Raw genomic sequence first — 20,488 nt, forward strand, 5'->3', positions numbered from 1 at the left:
AATTTTTTTACATAAAATAATAGAAATAATTAAATTTTAAAAATAATTACTATATTTATTTAGTGAGATTCAAAAAAATAAATTTTTAAGTATATAATTAATGATAGTTTGATAAAATTACTAAAAAAAGAATTTGAAAATGTAAAATGTTAAAATACAAATAACAAAATAATTTTTGTAATAATTTAATTATTTTTATTATTTTATGTAAAAAAAATTTTGTTTATTAAGATCTAAAAGATGATATTAAAATTAGTAGTATTAAAAAATATTAAAACTTTATATTAAAAATAAGAAAGATTTATATAAAAAATTAATTTGATTAATTTTTAAAATTTTAGAGATGAAAATGATTTATGTATATACTTTTAAAGATTAATTTGACTTTAACTAAATTTATGACATGTCAGATGATATCTGACATGACACATGTTACTGACCTGATACATAACCAATCATCTTGTGATACATGGCATTAACCTATTACGTTATCGTGTTATATAGTACTTAATATGACATGTCATTATCTAATTAATGAAAAAATCAATTTGACTTATATGTTATTTTTCGAAGACTAAAATAACTAATTTATTCTTTTAAAATCAATTTGAATAATAAATAATCTTTTATGGACGGATTTAACTATATAAACCCTAACTTTCCAATTTCCATGTAAATGTAGCACTTACCTTTTGAAGAGATCACTGGTGACTAGTATAATTTCCATTTTTAAATGTTCCTTTTGTAGTACTAGAGTTGCATGCACATAATCTACTACCAAATGGTTCTGTACCTTTTACATCAAGTATCCAATTACTCCTAATCCTATAGCTAAGAGCTATTTTGCATAGTTAATTTCCTGCACACTTTTCAGAACTACATTTTTTTTGTGGTTTGTTAAACTAAAAAAAAATGAAAAAAAAAAGGAAGAGAAGAAGAATATTGTAGATCTATACAAATTAATGTAGACACCGGTGGAGAGGAGAAGAACATGATGCATTACCTTACAAAACTTTCCTAGGCTTATTCTTTTATCTTTTCTTTTTTATACACAAGTAGAAAATTTACATGGATTTCATCACCTTAGGTACTGTTCAAGACATTCTTTCAATTTTTGGAACGTCACAGGTTTTGACACAAATGAATCCATACCATTTGCATAACATTCCTCTGCACTCTCTGTTACTGTGTTTGCTGTCATCTACATCAATAATAAGATAAATTAATAAAGGCTCATTTAGTCATTTATAACAAATAAGATTTTGCTCATGGAAGATGCAAGTCTTTTCAATACTAAAATCACTTCTTAAACTTTTTGACCTTGCAAATTTATATCAACCAATTAACATGAGTTTGAAAGTTCAGTTAATCTGCTGTCCCTGTAGTTCAATTCAGTATGTTTTTCACTTAAGTTCTTATATTCTTTAGAAGTTCTTAATTGGTAACTTAGTCTATAGTGCTAGTTAATCACCTATTCCTTTTAATCCAGTCTAATATTTTAGATTACTCCTTTCACTCCATAATATTTATCAATTTCGAAATTCAATATGTTCATAACTCATTATATCTGCTACAAATTTGTCTAAATAGATTGAGTACGAATATATCAAATTTGTCTAATTACTCACCGCAATAATGTGGATCCGCTTTCTAGGTGGTACACAACATTCATAATCTGAAATTTGTTGTATTTGTTCAATTCCAGAATTTTTTGCAGCATCCCAGTTTCCGGTTTCCTCATAAGATCGAATCAGTTTCGTCGTCTGAAGACCGTTCATAACTGGCATGAAAACGTCCTGTGAAAGTGCAAAGTTCCAAACTATTAGCAGAAACTAAAAATTTCTAAGCAGAAATTGACCTAAAATTATGAACATACAAATTAATAAGCAGCATTATTTCCAGCAATCATACTTGTGAGATAAACCATAAGCAAAGTATGAACTCCAACCATAACACTTAGTCACCATAAAACTGCTTTATACTTACTATGCATCAAAATTGAATTCAAACTGTTATCTATCAACTTCAAGAAAATTACCATGAGAATGATGTCATAAGTGTGACGCTGAACGGCACGAACGGCTTCCACTCCATTGTTAACAACATCCATGCTATACCCTAACCTCTTCATCATTGACTGTGTCACCATCACATTGATCTTGTTATCTTCAACAAGAAGAATCTTAGGCTTCACTTTAGAAGAATCTTTAGTCTCTTCCGTCGGCGATGCAGTGCTGCTAGTAACACATTGCGAATTCGCATCTTCCTTCTTCATCAAACCCTCACACGATGACTTTCTTGATTCATTCATTTGTTTCGAAGAATCATCACAACCGTTACTATGTGACGAAGGCTCGTGCCGCGATTTCGCGGAATGTTCACGATGATCTTTTTCTTCGGTCGTCGATGAACTCGTTGATTCTGTCAGATCCGAAGCATCAACAACAACGGAAGATGAATCTTCAACGGAATTCGTTATCGCTTTGGAAGCGATGGCGTTTGGAGATGGCAATGAGAAAGGATTGGGCGGAAATCCGTTGAACTTGTGCGAGGTTCGCCTTGTGGATCCATTGGAAGAGAAGAGAGATCCTAAAGTGCGGGGTTGGAATTGGAAGAAGCCTTCTGTTAAATCGTCGGAAACGGCGTCATTGTTGTCCACATCGGAGAGTTCGTCGGTGTCGTCGGAGTTTTCATCAGAAGCTATTGAAACTTTGTACGGAAGTATGAATGTGAAGGTAGATCCAACGTGTTCTTTGCTTGATACTGTTAGACGACCTCCCATTAACTCAACCTGAAACATTTCATTTTAGCGATTCAAATTTGCTTCTTGAATTCTAAACCCTAAATCTTACAAATTTGTATACCAGTTGTTTGCATATTGCTAATCCGAGTCCCGTGCCTCCATATTTTCGAGCGTGATCTGCACTCACTTGCATGTATCTTTTGAATAAAGTAGGTATGGCCTTTTCTGTCACATTATGACATTCAAGATATTAAATACTTGTCTGTAAAAATAAGTCAATCTTATTTGAATCATAGCTACCTGGTATTCCAATTCCAGTGTCATACACATCGCAACGAATCCACACTGTTGTTTCAGTTGAGTGATTTTCCTCCTCAGTGTCACCACCATTCATTGAGTAATCACTCTTAACTGAAGATCGAAATTCGTTGTTAAACGCGTGATCACTGCCATGATGATTTTGATCACTGCCACTCTTAGCTAGTGTTGATTGATATCTATGATCCTTCACTCCATTTGAACAAGTTGTTGATTGTTCTGAGTTCATCTTTTGATTGCATTCTTCTGTTTTGGCAAATGGTGGCTCTGTCACAACATAAAGGTTTATTCCTACTTTGCCTTCATGTGTAAACTTCACAGCATTGCTGCAATCATATAATATAAAGCATCAAAATGTAAACTAAAAGAAATACATTTGTTATTGAATTTATAACTTCAATCATACTCGTAAATTATTTTAGATATGGAGCAAGTAGCAACATTAGCATATTTTTTAGGGTTTATACCTGACTAAATTTGTGAGAATCTGACGAATTCTTAACACATCTCCAATGACCTGAAATTATGCATGAACCATTCTGTGAATCTTTTTAGTTAATCACTTCAATATCAAACAATGCAAAAGTTTGGCAGAAAATGTTGCATAATGTTCTTACCTCAATAGGTATGTCATCTGCCACATTCCCTTCTAAGGTTAGCATTTTCTGCAATGATGCTGCTGCTGTTTGAAGTACATGCTTTACTACCTCTCTCGGCCGGAATTTCGTTGCTTCCAATTTCATAGCTCCTGCACAGAGAACAAGCGACTTTATGCACACGAAACGGATTCAAATGATCCGCTCCATATACAATTAATATTCTGATTATTTTATGAATTCAGTACAAATATTTGAATAATCTAAATTAGTCTTTATACAACTTTCATGTGCAGATAGATACCTTTGATGACAAGGAAAGGCGCGAAAGGATTAAGATTTCTAACCTGACTCAACCTTGGAAAGATCAAGAATGTCATTTATGAGTTGAAGAACCAAATCTCCTGAAGATATCATGACATCCAAGAGTTGTCTCTGCTCGCGATCAAGTTTTGTCGTAGAAAGAATCTCAGCCATGCTCACAACCCCGGACAAAGGTGATCTTATCTCATGAGACATTGTTGCCAGCATTTGTTTTGCTCTCATAGTCTCCTCTGTTAAAAGGGAAGGAATAAAATTAACCTTTCTTGCATCCGAAGCAAATTAAAACAAAGAAAAATCCACAAACAAGTTTATCAAAACTCAAACCTGTAATATGAATGGTTTTATTCAGTTCAGTCTCCTTTGCTTTCTGAACCGCAATCTCTTCACGAAGCTTCGCCATCCTTTCTCTTTTTCTCACCTAAATAGTTTTGTGAAGAATCCAATGTAAATAACATATCCAAAATACAAGAATTGAAGTAACAATTTAAAACCAAAATTTTTAACAATTTACCTGATCTGTTATTTCCATTCCCATGTAATTTATTCCTATTGTTTCACCTGCCTTGCTAAACACAGGTTCTACATATATCAAGAATGTTTTTGACCCGAATAGATCTGTCTCGAATGTGATTTCCTTTTTTGCAGGTAATCCTTTCTCCATAACTTCTCTCTTAAAATCTTGAGATTCTTTCACGCCAGAACCTGTGAAAATTTCGACATCTGTTTTTCCTATGATGTCCTGATAAAGCAAAACATAATGAGCCATTTAAGGCATAGTTAAACTCTGTTAGCAAAAGAAATAAACTAAGTTATGAAGAGTAAAGAGGATTCAACAGATTATGGTAAAAACTATTTAATGCAACATAAATGATTTGAACAGGCGAAATTCAGCTTCAACAGCAATCTTTACCTCCTCTTGCAATCTTGGATAGTGATTATAGATAAAGCGATAGCGCAACTCTTTGTCCTGCAAGAAAAATACATCAGAGAATCAGAATTCTCCAGACTAAGAGATCACTCATAATTGCAAATAACTATTTAACATTCATAATGAAATTAATGATGCACAAATTGAAACAAGCAAACAAGTAATTTGATACTAATTCTGAATTTTGTAACAAGTTTCTATATTTATTCATGTTTTCTGCACCAATTTGATCGCCCCATCATAATTAATACAAATATAAAAGAAGAATTTGGTTGCTCACATCACTTATTCTATGCAGCATAGTATAAGGCGAATTAATATTTGAACTAAGAAGGTTAAAGAACTTCATAAAATATGCATGTGATTTGTGATATAGTTTACTACCGCTTCTATGAAGTTTTGCTGAAACATATTGCATTAAAAGAATATAAATACTACTACATAAATGCATAATTTTCTTTCATATTCAAGAAAACAACAACTGTCAGATTAACAAAATTGGTATATTAAAATGCTTGCTGGCTCCAACTCTATAAGTTTTAGACTAATTTTGATATCAAATTCCAGAATTCTTAAAATATAAGAACCAAAATTACTCACTGAATTGTACCTGGTGACCAATGACAACAGGTGCATTTTGAAGTATAAAATGCAAGAAATTATCAGCTCTCTTCAGAATCTGCGACAACTCTTCAACCGGCGAGGACTGCCTCTCAATAGTCTTAATGCTTTCTTGCAACTTATCCATAAGCGTCTGCTCGCGCTGCATACTCGCCTCCAACTGTTTTTCCAGCTGCAGCGCGCGCTGCTTCCAGTATACAACAGTATCATACTCTGCATCAATCTCAATCCTCTTGTTCTGCACAACAACATCACTTTTCCGGCTTGGCAGATCCTGCCAAGTGTAATAAACTTCATCCAATATAGAAACTGGCCTCTTATCATCTCCATAGTCTTCCTCAAACCGATTCTCTTGCAATATCTCCAGCCTCCTTTGCTCAACTTCCTGCCTTTGCCTGCTCAAGTTGTCGAGTTCTTCTCTAAGAAGGCGAACGGCGTTGGCCTGCTTATACTCCCAATGTTTCATTAAGTAGGCCAATTGTGAAGAACCTCTATCTGTATAGTTAGTTAGCTCCATTAATCGCTGGAAATCAGCTATGGTTGGTTCCTCCATGATTGTAACATCTTCCAACATGTCTTGATCTCTGCCAGGCTTCTCTATATTGAACTGCTTTCCTGCGTCTGTTCCGATATCTTCCGGCCACATTGAAGGCAGGACTTCAACTTCCATGTCCTCAATACATTCACTCTCCAATTCCATCTCACAACCCATGATTGCAACCACAATAATTGCATCCAATTTTCTTTCTTTATTTCACCTTACAATTCACAACTTGTGATTTCAATTTCAGTTTCAACTTCAACCATCAGATTCATAATCAAAGTCCAAATTCCAGAACACTGATTTTTGCTAGCAGCAATAATCTGGTAATAAAAATAAATAAATAAAAAAGGTTACACATAAGTTTTCAGCATTAAACTTGAAAATTGGAATGCATATATATAATATTAGAACTCAATTTCCAAGACAGAAAGTGGAACTGAAATTAAACTCAAAAAAAAAAAAAGAAGTGGAACATTGAAAGTAGTCAAGATCAAGAACTTTAGACAAAAGTCACCAACTAAAGAAGAATAAGGGGAAAAAGTCATCATATGAGACGACAATTAGTGGTTACTGGTTAGATTTTAATCAAACAAATGGCAAAATTCATGTGCTGCACCATGATCAAAAGACAAACAGTAGAAGAAAATTATAAGTGGTGGGCATGAAACTATATAAGATTTTTTTAATATAAAGAATTAAGAAAATAAAAAATAAAAACAAAAGAGGGGAAGAAACTTGAACATTTTGATCAAAAGTTGAAGTGGACGTGAACATTCACAAGAAGAAGAAAGGAAGAGAAGAAAAACATAACAAAATAACACTCAAATTTCAATAAACACTTACAATTGCAAATCAAAGATAATAAATGATGAATGGTCTCAATTACAAACATGAAGGATGAAACAAATAAGATCATTATGACCAACAAATGAAATCAAATTTTTTTAAAAAAAAAGGAAAATTGAAAAATGATATAAGAATTGAAAATTGGGTTCCTTGAAACCAATCCTATAATTAGTGATAAAAAAAACAAAACCATCATTACAATGACATGAATTAAGAGAGTTCTAACCTTACTGCATTAACTGAATTAAAACCATTTAGTATGTCACCAAAGAAAGGATCATCAGAAACATATGAAAAACTGAAGTTGACAATGTCCAAAAAGCTTTCCCTGTAGATCTGAGGAATCTCTTCAACTATGGAGTCAAAACCATTCAATGAAAGAGAGCAGAAAGAGAGAGAAAGAGAGAGAGAGACAGAGAGAAGAGAAAGAAATAATTTTTAAAAAATGAAAAGAAAAGAAAAGATTCAGGAAGGACACCATGTGATTCTAAACTTCAAAGGGTAAAAGAAAAATATAATTTTTTCTTAAAAAAATCTTTAAAATGAAAAAATTCCAAACAAAAATGTAAGAGAACAGAAATCCAAGCAGCCATGTGCATTAAGGAGGTCAAATATGATAAAATAGAAATGGTTCTTTGGCAATATACTATTCTTTTTTTTTCTTCTTCTTAGTTGTCTTTGCTGTGTCATATTATGAGGCAGCAATGTTACCCTTCACAGTTTCAGAGCTCTTTTTTCTTTTATCATTGTTGCATGCACCACATGAAACCAAAAGCTATATTATTAGAAAATTACTTTTTTTTCTTAAATAATTTTTTTCCCATAGAATAATACCTTTCTATAAAATATTTTAATCACATTTAAAGGAACAAATTAAATAAACAACGAAGTTTAAAAATTAAAATATACAATTTTTTTTTTAGAAATCAAAACCAAAAATCAACATTTACCATTTTTTAAAAGAATTAATTTGATATATTGATATATTATTATTATTATTATTATTCAATCATATTTATATGTATAGATGATAATTTAAATAATAAATTAAAAATAATTATTTTTGTTAATATTACACTGCATAATTATATGTCCGTACATACACGAGCTACATAGAACATATTATGTTTTTCTAATACTTTACACCACCAAGTATATAAAAGATATTTAAAAAAAAAAAGCGAAAGAAAGAAGATGTGAATAGCATATTATATATATAGAAGAATATATGGAGCATAGAAAATTTTCACTTTAGGTGGTTGAATGTTGATGCAGGAAGTCTCCATGAATAAGAGAGGACACTTGTAAAAAACATATTAAACAAGTAAGCAAAATATAATTAGATAAAGAATACTATATTTAAATGTAGTGGAAGCTAAGACAAGACTAATTAAATCTACATGCATGAATAAACGTCACTCTAATTAAATCAATTTAGTGGAAAATTAAAATAAGGCAACCCACTTGAATCTTATATATGAAAAACTTATTAATAATAATAAGCCAATATTTATATATAGACATACATGTATAGTAGTAGCATATTGCACAATAATAATAAATATTTGAATCAAACAATCATATATATTATTGAAAGAATTTTAAATGTTTTTAAATCATATTAATATTTTAATAATTTTAATATTTAATTTTAGTTATAAAAAATATATATAATATATTAACTAAAATTAGCAATTAAAATTACTTGAATACTAATATTTTAAGAGTATTTAAAAAATATCTTATTTTATTAGGTCTCTTATTACTTATCTGAAAAATATTAACCGTAGATTCAATTAGTTATGAAAATTAGAAAATATTCGGCTAGAGAAAAGGATTAAAAATGAACCTATTTCATTTTTATTTTTATTTATGAATAAATTACCAAAAATATACTCGAATAATTTTGTCGTCGATAAAAATGCACTTAAATTTTGTTATCGATAAAAATAACTGTAAATAATGTAAAAATGCGATAAAAATGTTCGAAAATAATTTTTTTTTTGTAAGGGGCAAACGACTTTTGTATTTGACAAACTGTTTAGCATTTGATCCAGAATTTTATAAGAATATTTAGATAACTATTTAAAAAATACATACAAAAAATTAGATAAAAATTTTATCTCTATATTTTTTATTTTTCAAAAATTTATTGTATTTTAAAAATAAAAATATCTCATTTTTCTAATTATATTTGTAAAAGATTGCATCAAAATTTAATCTCTAAAATATCTTTTAAAAATATGTATTTAATACTGTGTATTTTTCCGTGTTTTTAAATTATTTAAAAGAAATTTTCTCGATAACAATATTTAAATACAGTGTATTTTTTGTGGTTTATCTTTTATTTAATTATATATTAATGGGGAGATGGATTTTTTAAATCCGAAGGAAGCCATTGATGTTCCCCGCCATTTCCAAGGTGACGTACGCGGGATGTGGTGGCTGAGAGCGTGCACTCACGCGCCATTTGTCGCGAGTGAAATTTAATTAAACTTATTTTTTATTATTATCATTATAGAGAAAACAAGTCACATGATGGATCTATGCTTAAATGCATAGTTTACTATTTTACTTTGTGATGCGATGCATGTATTTGAGACTCAATAGGGCGGTTGCACAGATTCTTAATTATATAAATAAGATTATCTCTGATCACCCGTTTTAGATTAATTGAGTTCTGAAGTTAATGCTTATCATGGTAGTTTATAGAGTACAGTCATAATTATATTTTTAAAATTTTGATTTTAAATTAATTAATTTTTATAAAAAAATATTAATTAAATTTTTTATAATAATAAATAATAGACATGTATCTTCTACGTCTATTAATAGATAGTACAAAATAAATAAAGTTATTTATATATTTTATTATTTACAGTATTTTGTTATATGTTGTCATATGAATATAGACACAGTGTAGATTTAGACAATAAAATATTTATTATCTGAATTTGCATATAATGTCTATCAACTACTTTTTGTTTATCATAAATCTTATTAAAACAGGTAAAATTTCGCTCCAAAAATTATTATTTACATGACGATCTTTTTAAAATAAACATAACACAGTATTTAACGATACGTATAAATATCACCTGTAAATTTTACATAATAAATTAATAAAAAGATATCATATTTGCGGATTGCATACGGCTCTACTATGGAATTGGTTTAGACCTTCCATCAAAGAAATAGAACATATACTAGGTCTATCAGACCCAGATCAGCATCAGTAAATGATCCAATAACCATCCTTCTTTTTTTGTTTGAAGTATTTATAAAATACTATGATGGTTCCGTTGCTTTATTATTTCGTCTGTTCTTCAGTAATCCCAAAGTGTCTTTTTTTTTTCAAATAGTTAGATATGTTTATTATTTGCTATTTTAAAAGATCAAATTATTTTTTTTAAATTAATTAATTCAAAATTAAAATTTTTGGAACCGAATTATTATTTTATTCTAATTTTTAATTTGATTATTTTTTTATATATGTTAATCAATTATATTAAATATACATTAAAATTAACTATTAAATTTATCATTAAAATAAAATATATATTAAAAATAAATTAAACTATATACATATATTTATTTATAAATATAGTGATTAATTTTAATGATGGGTTTCAGCCACAAATAGATTTTTGTGTGTTAATATGATATATGCATCAATGCATGTGTTTGGTTTTATAAGTTGCTTTTGATTGGTTAAACAAATCTAACACGTCAATGATTGATTGTTTCGAAGTTTAATAAACCCTAGATTAAAAAAATTGTTAAAATAAACCCGTGATTGGCATCATGTCATTAATTAGTAAATGACTAGTAGGTTTTTTTTTTTTTTTTCCAAAAGTACTCTACTTCATGCAAAATGCTTCATAGGGGAAATAAATAAAAATTAATGACTTGAATTTTCATCTACTTAATTACTAAAATAGAAATCTTAAGATAACATTAAACAACGTGTTAATGCTGTCCGCATACATAAGTGATTTATTAATCAAGTAATATCAAACTTGTTAATTGAGAATAGTAAAATAATTTGTTCCATAAAGCAATAGACTTAAACTAATTATAAAGAGACACATATAAAACACAAGTAACCCCACAATAATAATAAAATCACGTCCTATTAGTTGGAGAGACATGGGTAGTGTGTTATAAATTAAATGAAATGAAATTAAATTGGTTTGTGTAGGATATAATAAGCACTAAAACACATTGTGATATACCTCCTGTTTGTTTATGAATATGAACAACTAAGCCATATTCTCTCTCCTTTGTTGTGTCTGCTCCTTAAACTCTGTCAGATTAGCCATTTGCATGTGATAGGCTCCTAATTTAATTTGCACTAGTAACTACGTCAACTCAACAACTGCCACGTGGCTTGTTGACTTTTGTCAAACATCTTTCATTTTTTTTTTGAGGGATCAATTTGTATATATTATTAGTATTTATTAATACAACAAATTTTACATAGATATATCAAATTATATATCGTTACATTGTTAACAATTATTTTTGCTATGTGAGGAGATAGACAACCAAAATCATCTTATTCATATATAACGATTAAAAGTAGATTTCTTTTACTAATATATACCAAGGTTGAACCGGACCGATTAATAAATCGGTAAAATTACTAGTTCAATGGTTCATTAGTTTGATTAGGGTTTAATCGAAATTTAATCGGTTTAATTAAATATTAAATAAATTTATTAAAAAATTTAAAAATAATTTTAAATATATAAATTCAATAATTTCTAACTTAATAAAATTTAAAATTTTACATAATAAATTATCCATAACTTAATATTAGAGGTTCACAAACAACTTCAAACATCAAAGTTTATAACTAAACAACTTCATAGATCATTAAAGAAGAGAAATATAGTGATACTAAGAATTTGAAAAGTGCCACGTTCAACTCTTAAGTAACAAGTTTAAAAACAAAGTAATTTTTAGAAATTTGGGCAGCAAATAGCAGCAAAATATAAGCACATGAATCTAAAAATTATAATTAACATGAGAAAAGCATGGATTGCATGTACAGAGGCAGCATCAAACTTAATTTTACAAGTACAGTTCAGTAGGGCAGCAGGTAGAATCAGGTCACATGAAATAGAAACAGCACAGCAATGATCACACCAACATCATTTAGCAAACGAGCAGTATTAAGCCATGTTGGATAATCAAGAACGGAACAATTATCAGGCCTAGAATCCTCTAACCACAACCTAGCTACCTAACAGCATATATATCTATCTATCCTAACAAACAGAATTAATCAGCAATCTAACTAAAATTAACAGCAGAATTAATAAAAGAAAGTAAAGAAATAGAGCAGGAAGCAGGGATGAGGTAGGGGACCTGGAATGTAACAGAGACAGACTGAAAAATGGAAAGGGGAAGAAGAGCAGAAGTAGTGTTACCCAGAGTTGGTGGTGACCGGCTAAGCTCGCGGCGAAACGATGCATGGTAGAGAGATTCAGCTTCTCTCTGTGGCAGTGACGAGAGCTGGGGGACATAAACAAATCAAAATCACAAACACATAATTCAGAAAATCAAAAACCATGAACAAATAAATAATTCTTCAAAATCATGAGGCAGCAAACAAGCAAATCAAAATCGCAAACAAATAAATCAGAAAATCAAGCACATGAAATCAGAAGGCAGAGAAGAGGAATAACCGAATAAGTGAATAACAGAGTAATGAGTATTACTTACTGGCGGCAAGTAACGGCGACGAAAAAGGAAGCGAGATCGGCGACGACGAAAGAGGAGGCGGTGGTGGTTGCGGTGGTCAACGCCGTCGTTGCTGTGGCTGCGGGATGCGGTGGCGACAGCGATGGGCTGCTCGATTGATGGTGGTGGCGACGTCGTGATTCCTCTTCTGGCTTCTGGGTGTTACTAAAGAGTGAAGATTATGGCTGTGAAGAATTGAAGATTGATTAGGGCTTCGTTGTTTAGGCGTTTAGCCTTTCTTTAAAAAAAAAAATAGACAAAACGACGCCGTTTAAGAATTTTACCTTCAAACCAAAAATCTGTTAAAAAACCGGACAGTTTGACCGGTTCGTCGGTTAACCGTCGATTCGATCGATTTTTTACCTGCAGTTTTTGACTTCGGATCGATTAGATGATCGGTTTCTAATTAATCTGATTAAACCGGTCGGTCTGGTTCAATTTTCAGAACCATGATATATACACATATTGTGGTCAGTACATCATATTATATGTATGTATAGTTTGCTAATATATGCCGGTTAGCATAGTTCAATCATTCATGCAGACAATGTGAGAATTAGTTTGATGTTTTCTACGTATTTTGATGTATGTATGTATGTATGTGTTACGTTGTTTTCTGTTTCTTATCCCTCTTTAATAAATACTAAAATAGAAATGCCAGTTAATATAACATTCGACCATCCATTCTGGATAGAATGATTAGCATCCCATAAGCCAAGTTGCAACGCAATGCTTCCTTTCCTAAAACAGACATGCAATTGACGATAACATACATTATTTTAATATTATAAAATTCTATCCAATTTTTTTAAAAAATAAAAGATAAATTATTCTTTATGATATGTATATGTCTAATAATTATTGAATAAAATAAATTATTTATTATAATTAATTCTTAATTTAACTTAAAATTTGATCATTTAACTAATTAATTATGATATATTTGTTTTATAATTTATAAAAATTATTAAAAAATCTTATTTTATAATTTTTTTAAAAAAATTATACATCTATTAATCATTAGTTTCAATCACAAACAAAATCTCAAAAAAAAAATAAAAAAAATTAAAAAAAATTCAAGATGCACCAAAAATTCAAAATCTGTAAAATCTTTTCAGTAAATTATTATTAATAGGTAAAAATTTTTTGAAAAAATAAAGCAAGCAAGAATCTCAAGATTCACAGCTATGAATATTGATGACCTTAGGTAAATTCATTCGGCTATTATAAAGCTCTATAACTGAAAGTAACTTATTTTCAATTATTTATAGGGCTGATAATACTAATTCTATCAGTGGTCAGTGGTCGAGTATTTAATTTGATCCAATCTATTTAAGTAGGATTGACAACTCAATTTATAGCGAGTCAAATTGAGAGTAGATTGAGTTGTTGGTTAAGTTGAATGCGAATTTAAACTTAACGCAATCTGCCTAATATATTAGGCTGTGTTTGATAGTGAAGATTGGAACTGAGACTAGGAGACTATGATTCAGTATTGTGTTTGATGGTTCCATTTTCAAAATTTTAGTCTCTTCAGTATCTCTAGAAAATAAATACACAGGAGATTGAAATTTCGGTAATAGAGATTGAAACTTTAATAATTTGTTTTCATCAAATGCCCTCATTTAAAATTTCATATTTCAAGTTTATCCTTCACCCCAACTTCATCTCTACCTCTCACTCCACCATCACATCTCTGCTACCAATAACAACAGTGTCGACAACAATAACAACACTCTCATCAATCAAATTCAACAACAACAACAATTTCATAAATCAGATTCAACATCAACAACAATAATTTCATAAATCAAACTCAACAATAACAACAATAATACAAAAAATAAGAACCATCTCATAAAAAAATAACAATCTCAGAATAGAAAAGAAAAAAATAGTGAGATATAGAGACGGCGTGACGAACACAGAAAATAAAGATGGTACGGCAGTCTATCAGCGAGCATAGGGAATAGAGGCGGCACGGCGAGCACAAAGAACAGAGGCGCAATGAATTCGACCCCAAGTGCAAGATCGGCGACGGTGACGGCAGAATAAATGAGAGTAATTAATGGCAAAGAGAGAGGACGGTGACGGCAGAATGGTGGGTTTAGGATTTTTTATTTTTTTAATTAATAAGGGAATTTTAGTTTTTGTTTTTATCTCAAACTAAATTGGATATTGAGACACAATTCAGTTTTATATACTTTATATCAAATATAATATTGAGACTTATTTCAGTCTCCATCTCTCACTCTCAGTCTTTCAGTCTTAATCTCTCTTCCAAATGCTATTTTATAATATGTAATTAAAAATTATTATACATACATAATAAAATTGATAGAGATCAAATCCACATTCTCTCATTTTTATAATTTTAAAATACATTTTATTAAAATAAAGTATAATTTTTATCCGTAATATTTATAATTTTCTTCAAAAATATCCCTAACGTTTAATTGTATTCAATTTGTCTCTAACATTTTCAATGTGTATCAAAATTACCTCTAGATGTAACTCTATCTGAAATATTGGGAACAAAATTGAAAACATTTAGGAATAGTTTTGAAACAAATTGAAAATGTTAATGACAAAATTGAATAAATCGAAAATGTTAGGGACAAAATTGAATAAAATTAAACATTAGAAATATTTAAAAAAAATTATAAACCTTAAAAACAAAAAATATACTTTATCCATTTTATTATGATTTTATTATTTTTAATTTTAACATGGGCTTAATTTTTATTTCTGTTTTATTAGTATTTTATGAACGGGATGATTAAATATTATGTTTGATTAAAAAAATTGATTTGTTGTGAGTCGGATCGATTAAGATCAGGTGTAGAAGTTTAAAGTTTAAAGTGCAAATAGAATTAAAATTGAGAGATTTACAACCCACTAATAGAATAGAAGTGAATTTTAGAGAAAGTTTAAATTCACAATTAAAATTAAAAGTGGAGTCTAAACTTATCCTATTCTACTTGTTGCGAGTCCTATTTATTTATTAACAATCAAATCAATACTTGCTAGCTATATTGAGCAGAGTGAGACTTTCCAACTATGTTTCCTACATTTCTAAAGCAAGTCCTTCTAACATCCTCACCTTCTTTAAGTTTAGAAAGGAACTAAGAATAAAAATCGTATTAAGATATTTTTGGTGAAGTTTGAATTATGCACATGTCTCAAATTTGCATGTGAAAAACAAGCAACAAATGTGTTAACATAAGACAATAATGACGCATATCATAATATTGTTGTTGAATTAAAAAAATTAATAACAAATTAATTGACGATAACTAAATATTATTATTGGGTTAAAAATTCAATTAGGTGTGCAATTAAATCATTCATAGTACAGAAAATTAAAAAAAGCAAATCTGATCTAATAAACAAGTTAACACAACCCAAAAAAGAGACAATTTTATGTGGTTAGTGTGCCGAAATCCATATAGACCAAAACTAAGCCTCAGGCTCAAGTCCATTCAAATCACTCACTCACAAATAGTCCAAAATATGGTTGCTAGTCACTAACTAAATTGAAAGAAAAAAAATTCACTTCCATCTGAACCAAATTAAAGCTATCGAACCAGGTTTTTTTTCTTATCTCTTCTCTTCTCTCTTATTCACGTGAAATCACAAAAACAAGAAAAAAATAAAGTACAATTAGGGTTCAAAACAAATAACAAAAAGTGAATTACCGAATTCAAGTAAGTAAAAAATTATGGTTCAAAAGTTAAGATCAAATCAAGAGATGAATTAGAAAATTCTTTCTTTATTTGTGCTTCATTGTTAACTTGATGAGAATGCTCTCTTTCCATAAGCATCGAACTGAAAAGTTGAAGAAATTGGAAGTTATGGAGCTCTGCTACAAATCAAAGGTCAAGAATGAAACTTGGAGTCAAAGCACAAATCAATGGTTAAGATCTTTGAAGAAATTTGAAAAATGATAAAAAGAAGATAGTAGGTTTGGATGCATGTTTGCTATAACCGCTGCTACAGTTCCATCTCTCTTTTGCGCCGCTGTTGCTGCTAATTTTGGGGAATAAGAAGTTAACTGTTTAATCCAAGTTTTAAGTTTTAGAAGCTTTACTCCTCTATTAAAGGGATAAATAGCCAAAGATTGGTTCAAAGAGTGAGCACATAGTTTGGGTTCTCATAGCTTTCAAGTTAACCCTTTTTCTCCTTCAGAGTTTTATATTGAATTATTTGTTCTTTAGTGTTCATCTTTTCTTTGTTTCTTTTTAATGAAAAAAGGCATTAAGTGATGAATCAGTAAAAGTCATTGAGAGAAAAGGCAGAGAGAGTTATCAGATAAAAGTCAGACAATTAGTGAGGAGATTCTCTTACTAAGTTGGGTAAGCACTTAATGGTTGCAAGTCTAGGGAGTGAACCTAGCCAAATCTAGCTTGGATAGAAGTTGGATTTGTCCCATATATGATTGGGTTGAATTCTATAAAAATTGGTGTTTGTAATATTTGAAAGATAGTAAAAAATTTCACTACTGTTATAGAGGAGACTGAATGTAAGTCATATTGCATATGGTGACCGAACTAGGATATATGGCTGTGTAATTTTCTCTTCTCTACTCTCTTTTGATTTTTTGTGATAAAAGACAAAACAAAAATATCTTCTGCATTATCTATATCTCTAAAGTCACAACTATTTTCAAACAACGAAATTGTTTTGGTTTTAAACTCATCGTAAAAAGATAAAATAAAATTGTCTCCTAAATTTTTACTTGACAAACTAGAGTAATTAAGTTCTTATTTCAGTCAGAAACATAAGCAAAAAAATTTATCAAAAAGAAGCAATAGATTCAACATCTTCTCTAAACTATTTACGAACCTTCAATTATTTATCTATATATTAGTTTGATATAATGTGTGATAGCATAATTTGTTTATATGTCATTTAACATGTCATTATTAGTTTATTACAGATACATTAAATTGATTTCTAATTTTATTTTAAGTAATTTATTTTAGTTTTAAATTGAACATCGTAAACTAAATTAACTCTATACTAATTTTTTTCATTCTTTTAGTAAATTCAAAATTTTAAATATCTTTTAATTGTATTATTTTTTTATTATTTTTTGAATGCAAATATTATTATAAATGTTTTTAAATTTTAAATTTTATCCACATAATTTTTTTGGCGATTGTAGAAAACATCGTGATGGTGATGAGGTATAGTGATGGTAATGATATTAGTGTTAGTAGAAAATATAGTGATAGTAGTGAGGTATGGTGATACAATAAAAATAATGGACATGGAAATTATGATAGTAGTGATGGAAATTTTGATGGAAGTTTAAAATTCTTGTAAATTATAAATAAAATTATTTACTTCTTATTTGTTTGACAAACGTTTTTGGTATTTCAACGGGCTTAAAAGCCCAAAAACTGGGAAACAGAGATAAATCGGGGTAGTATTCTGTTTCTTTTTGGTCAGATAATGGCAATTCGCATGGTCAAAGAAATACATGATTCCCCATCCAAGAAAAGAAAGAAAGAAGTAACATAATAACCATGTACATAGGTGGCAACACTACTCAAATTTATAGGTATTCACTTCATTTTTATTTGTTCAAGACGGGTAATTATCCATTTTTATATTGGAGCAGGTTTTTGGACGGGTCGGTTTATAGTAAACTCACCTTTACCCGTTCTGATATATATATATATATATATATATATATATATATATATATATATATATATATAAAATAAGAATAAATGACTATTTGTATTTATAAAAGATAAAAAAATACTGATATATGTATCCATATTAAATCAAAACTAAATTTGTATTTACGTAAGTTGTTTTTCGTGTGACAAAAATACCCTGTTTTTAAACATGAAGGACATCTTGCGTGGATACAAATTTAGTTTCGATTTAGTATAGGTACATATGTCAACGTTTTTATCTTTTATAGGTACAAATGGTCATTTATTCTATATAATAATTAGTGAAATGATTAATAATATTGTATCATATTTAAATTTTTACTTTAATTTATGTTATATATGTAATGATGATTATATAAATTTTAAAATTTAATTTTATTTGTTGAATTTAATAATTATAAGTGCGGATAGGGACAAAACGGATACTCGCAGTCGCAGGAGATAAAAACCTTTCCTTGCTACCGAGAGCTGTCTTGCTTTCCAATAATATGTATGCAAATTATAATATATATAGACATCTTTCATCAAATAGTTTACTTTTATTTAATTTATTTTAATTTTAGTTATAAACTCACTAATTCTTAAATTAATTATATTTTTATTTAACAATAATTATAAATTCACTTATTTTTTCTTTTCATAATTATATAATATATTAATATTATTTTTTAATAAATATTTGTAATATATAATAGATATAAACTAATTAATAAATTATTAAAATTTAAAAATAATAGTTATTTTAATATAAAAACAAAATAAAAATATTTATGATAGAATAAAATTAACAAAATACTTATAGTTCCTGTTATATATTGTTTTAGAATAGTTAGATATTCTTAAAATATTAATAAAAAATATGTATTTTAAATTTTAGTTTTAAAAATTTTATTATTTTTATTTTTTATTTATATATGACCGGATTAATCGGTTCAATCAGTAATTTACCGATTAAACTAATAATCTAGTAGTAACTTAATAGCTTGACCGGTTTAATCACCGATTTAATTCTGATAATTATGCCCCTATATGTCCATGACAAAAAATAAAACAGAAAACAAAAAAGTCCAGTCCCAAATGACAAGGAATGTTCAATTCTTCAGCCTTTCGGCCTAAAGTATTTTTCTCGCCGCTCTTGGCAAACGAGAGATTTATGGCAAAACAAGGAAAAAGAAAAGTGCGATTGCAATTTAGGTTTTTTTTTTTTTTGGGTGTCTGCAACTTAGGCTTTAGTTGAAGTGGGAAATTATGGCGCTTTTTAATGTTCCACTCATTTTTTTAATACCCCTTTAGATTTATCAAATTATTGTAACCATTCCTTAATATGAGAGCAATTTTTTAAAAACATTGTAACCATTCCTTCTACGTGCAAGTCTCTTGCTCCCCTCCAATATATATATATATATATATATATATATATATATATATATATCGGGTGGATTTTTATTATTTTACTTTTATTTCAAGTCTTCTATTTTTAAAATTTAATTTAAAAAAATAAAAAATAACATCTTATTTTTTAGGATTAACTACTAAAAATGTTCTCACATTATTTAAATGCTTACAAAAATACACTAAAATTTTACTATTAACAAAAATATCTTTAAATAATTTAAAAACACGATAAAAATATCAAACAGCAAATATATATTTTCAAAATATGCCTTAGATATTGAATTCTTAATGTGATTTTTTGTAAGTATAATTAAAAAAATGAGATATTATTATTATTCTTATAATTTGGTGATTTTTTTCTAGGTATATATTTTTTGTAATTTTTTAAAAGTATTATTAGTTGTTAACAAAAAATTACAAAAAAATATATTTAACGAAAAATCACCAAATTTTAAGGATAATAATATCTTTTTTTTAATCATGCTTGCAAAAAGTTATATCAAAATTCATTTTCTAATGTATTTTTTGAGAAATACATATTTAATGTTAGATAATCTTGTAAAAAAAAACTAACATTAAATATGTATTTCTCAAAAATATATTAGAGATTGAATTTTGATACAATTTTTTCCAAATATGATTAGAAAAATGAGATATTATTATTCTTAAAATTTGGTAATTTTTTGTTAAATATATATTATTTTGTGATTTTTTAAAAGTATTATTTGTTGTTAA

General features: G+C 28.6%; 1 protein-coding gene across 1 annotated transcript; it reads right to left on the bottom strand.

The window, feature by feature from the left end:
* Nucleotides 1-690: 690 nt before the first annotated feature.
* On the bottom strand, nt 691-7,636 carry LOC112697615 (histidine kinase 5). Its single transcript, XM_025750857.3, has 13 exons — nt 7,147-7,636; nt 5,520-6,394; nt 4,892-4,948; nt 4,493-4,720; nt 4,306-4,399; nt 4,005-4,211; nt 3,679-3,809; nt 3,529-3,578; nt 3,044-3,387; nt 2,865-2,968; nt 2,039-2,791; nt 1,629-1,796; nt 691-1,201 (listed from the first exon to the last, which is right to left on the bottom strand). The coding sequence occupies exons 2-13, from the start codon at nt 6,240-6,242 to the stop codon at nt 1,079-1,081; spliced, it is 2,982 nt and encodes a 993-aa protein (XP_025606642.1). The 5' UTR covers nt 6,243-6,394; nt 7,147-7,636; the 3' UTR covers nt 691-1,078.
* Nucleotides 7,637-20,488: the final 12,852 nt, after the last annotated feature.

Source organism: Arachis hypogaea, chromosome 16, assembly GCF_003086295.3.
Source record: "Arachis hypogaea cultivar Tifrunner chromosome 16, arahy.Tifrunner.gnm2.J5K5, whole genome shotgun sequence".
NCBI lineage: Eukaryota > Viridiplantae > Streptophyta > Magnoliopsida > Fabales > Fabaceae > Arachis > Arachis hypogaea.

What these genes read in the sequence shown, in the direction of transcription:
- LOC112697615 (XM_025750857.3), bottom strand. Translation starts at nt 6,242, where the DNA reads ATGGGTTGTGAGATGGAATTGGAGAGTGAATGTATTGAGGACATGGAA. An exon ending in CTGTTGTCATTGGTCACCAG is followed by an intron (nt 4,949 to 5,519) that starts GTACAATTCAGT and finishes TTTTTCTTGCAG; the next exon opens with GACAAAGAGTTGCGCTATCG. An exon ending in GAATGGAAATAACAGATCAG is followed by an intron (nt 4,400 to 4,492) that starts GTAAATTGTTAA and finishes AAAACTATTTAG; the next exon opens with GTGAGAAAAAGAGAAAGGAT.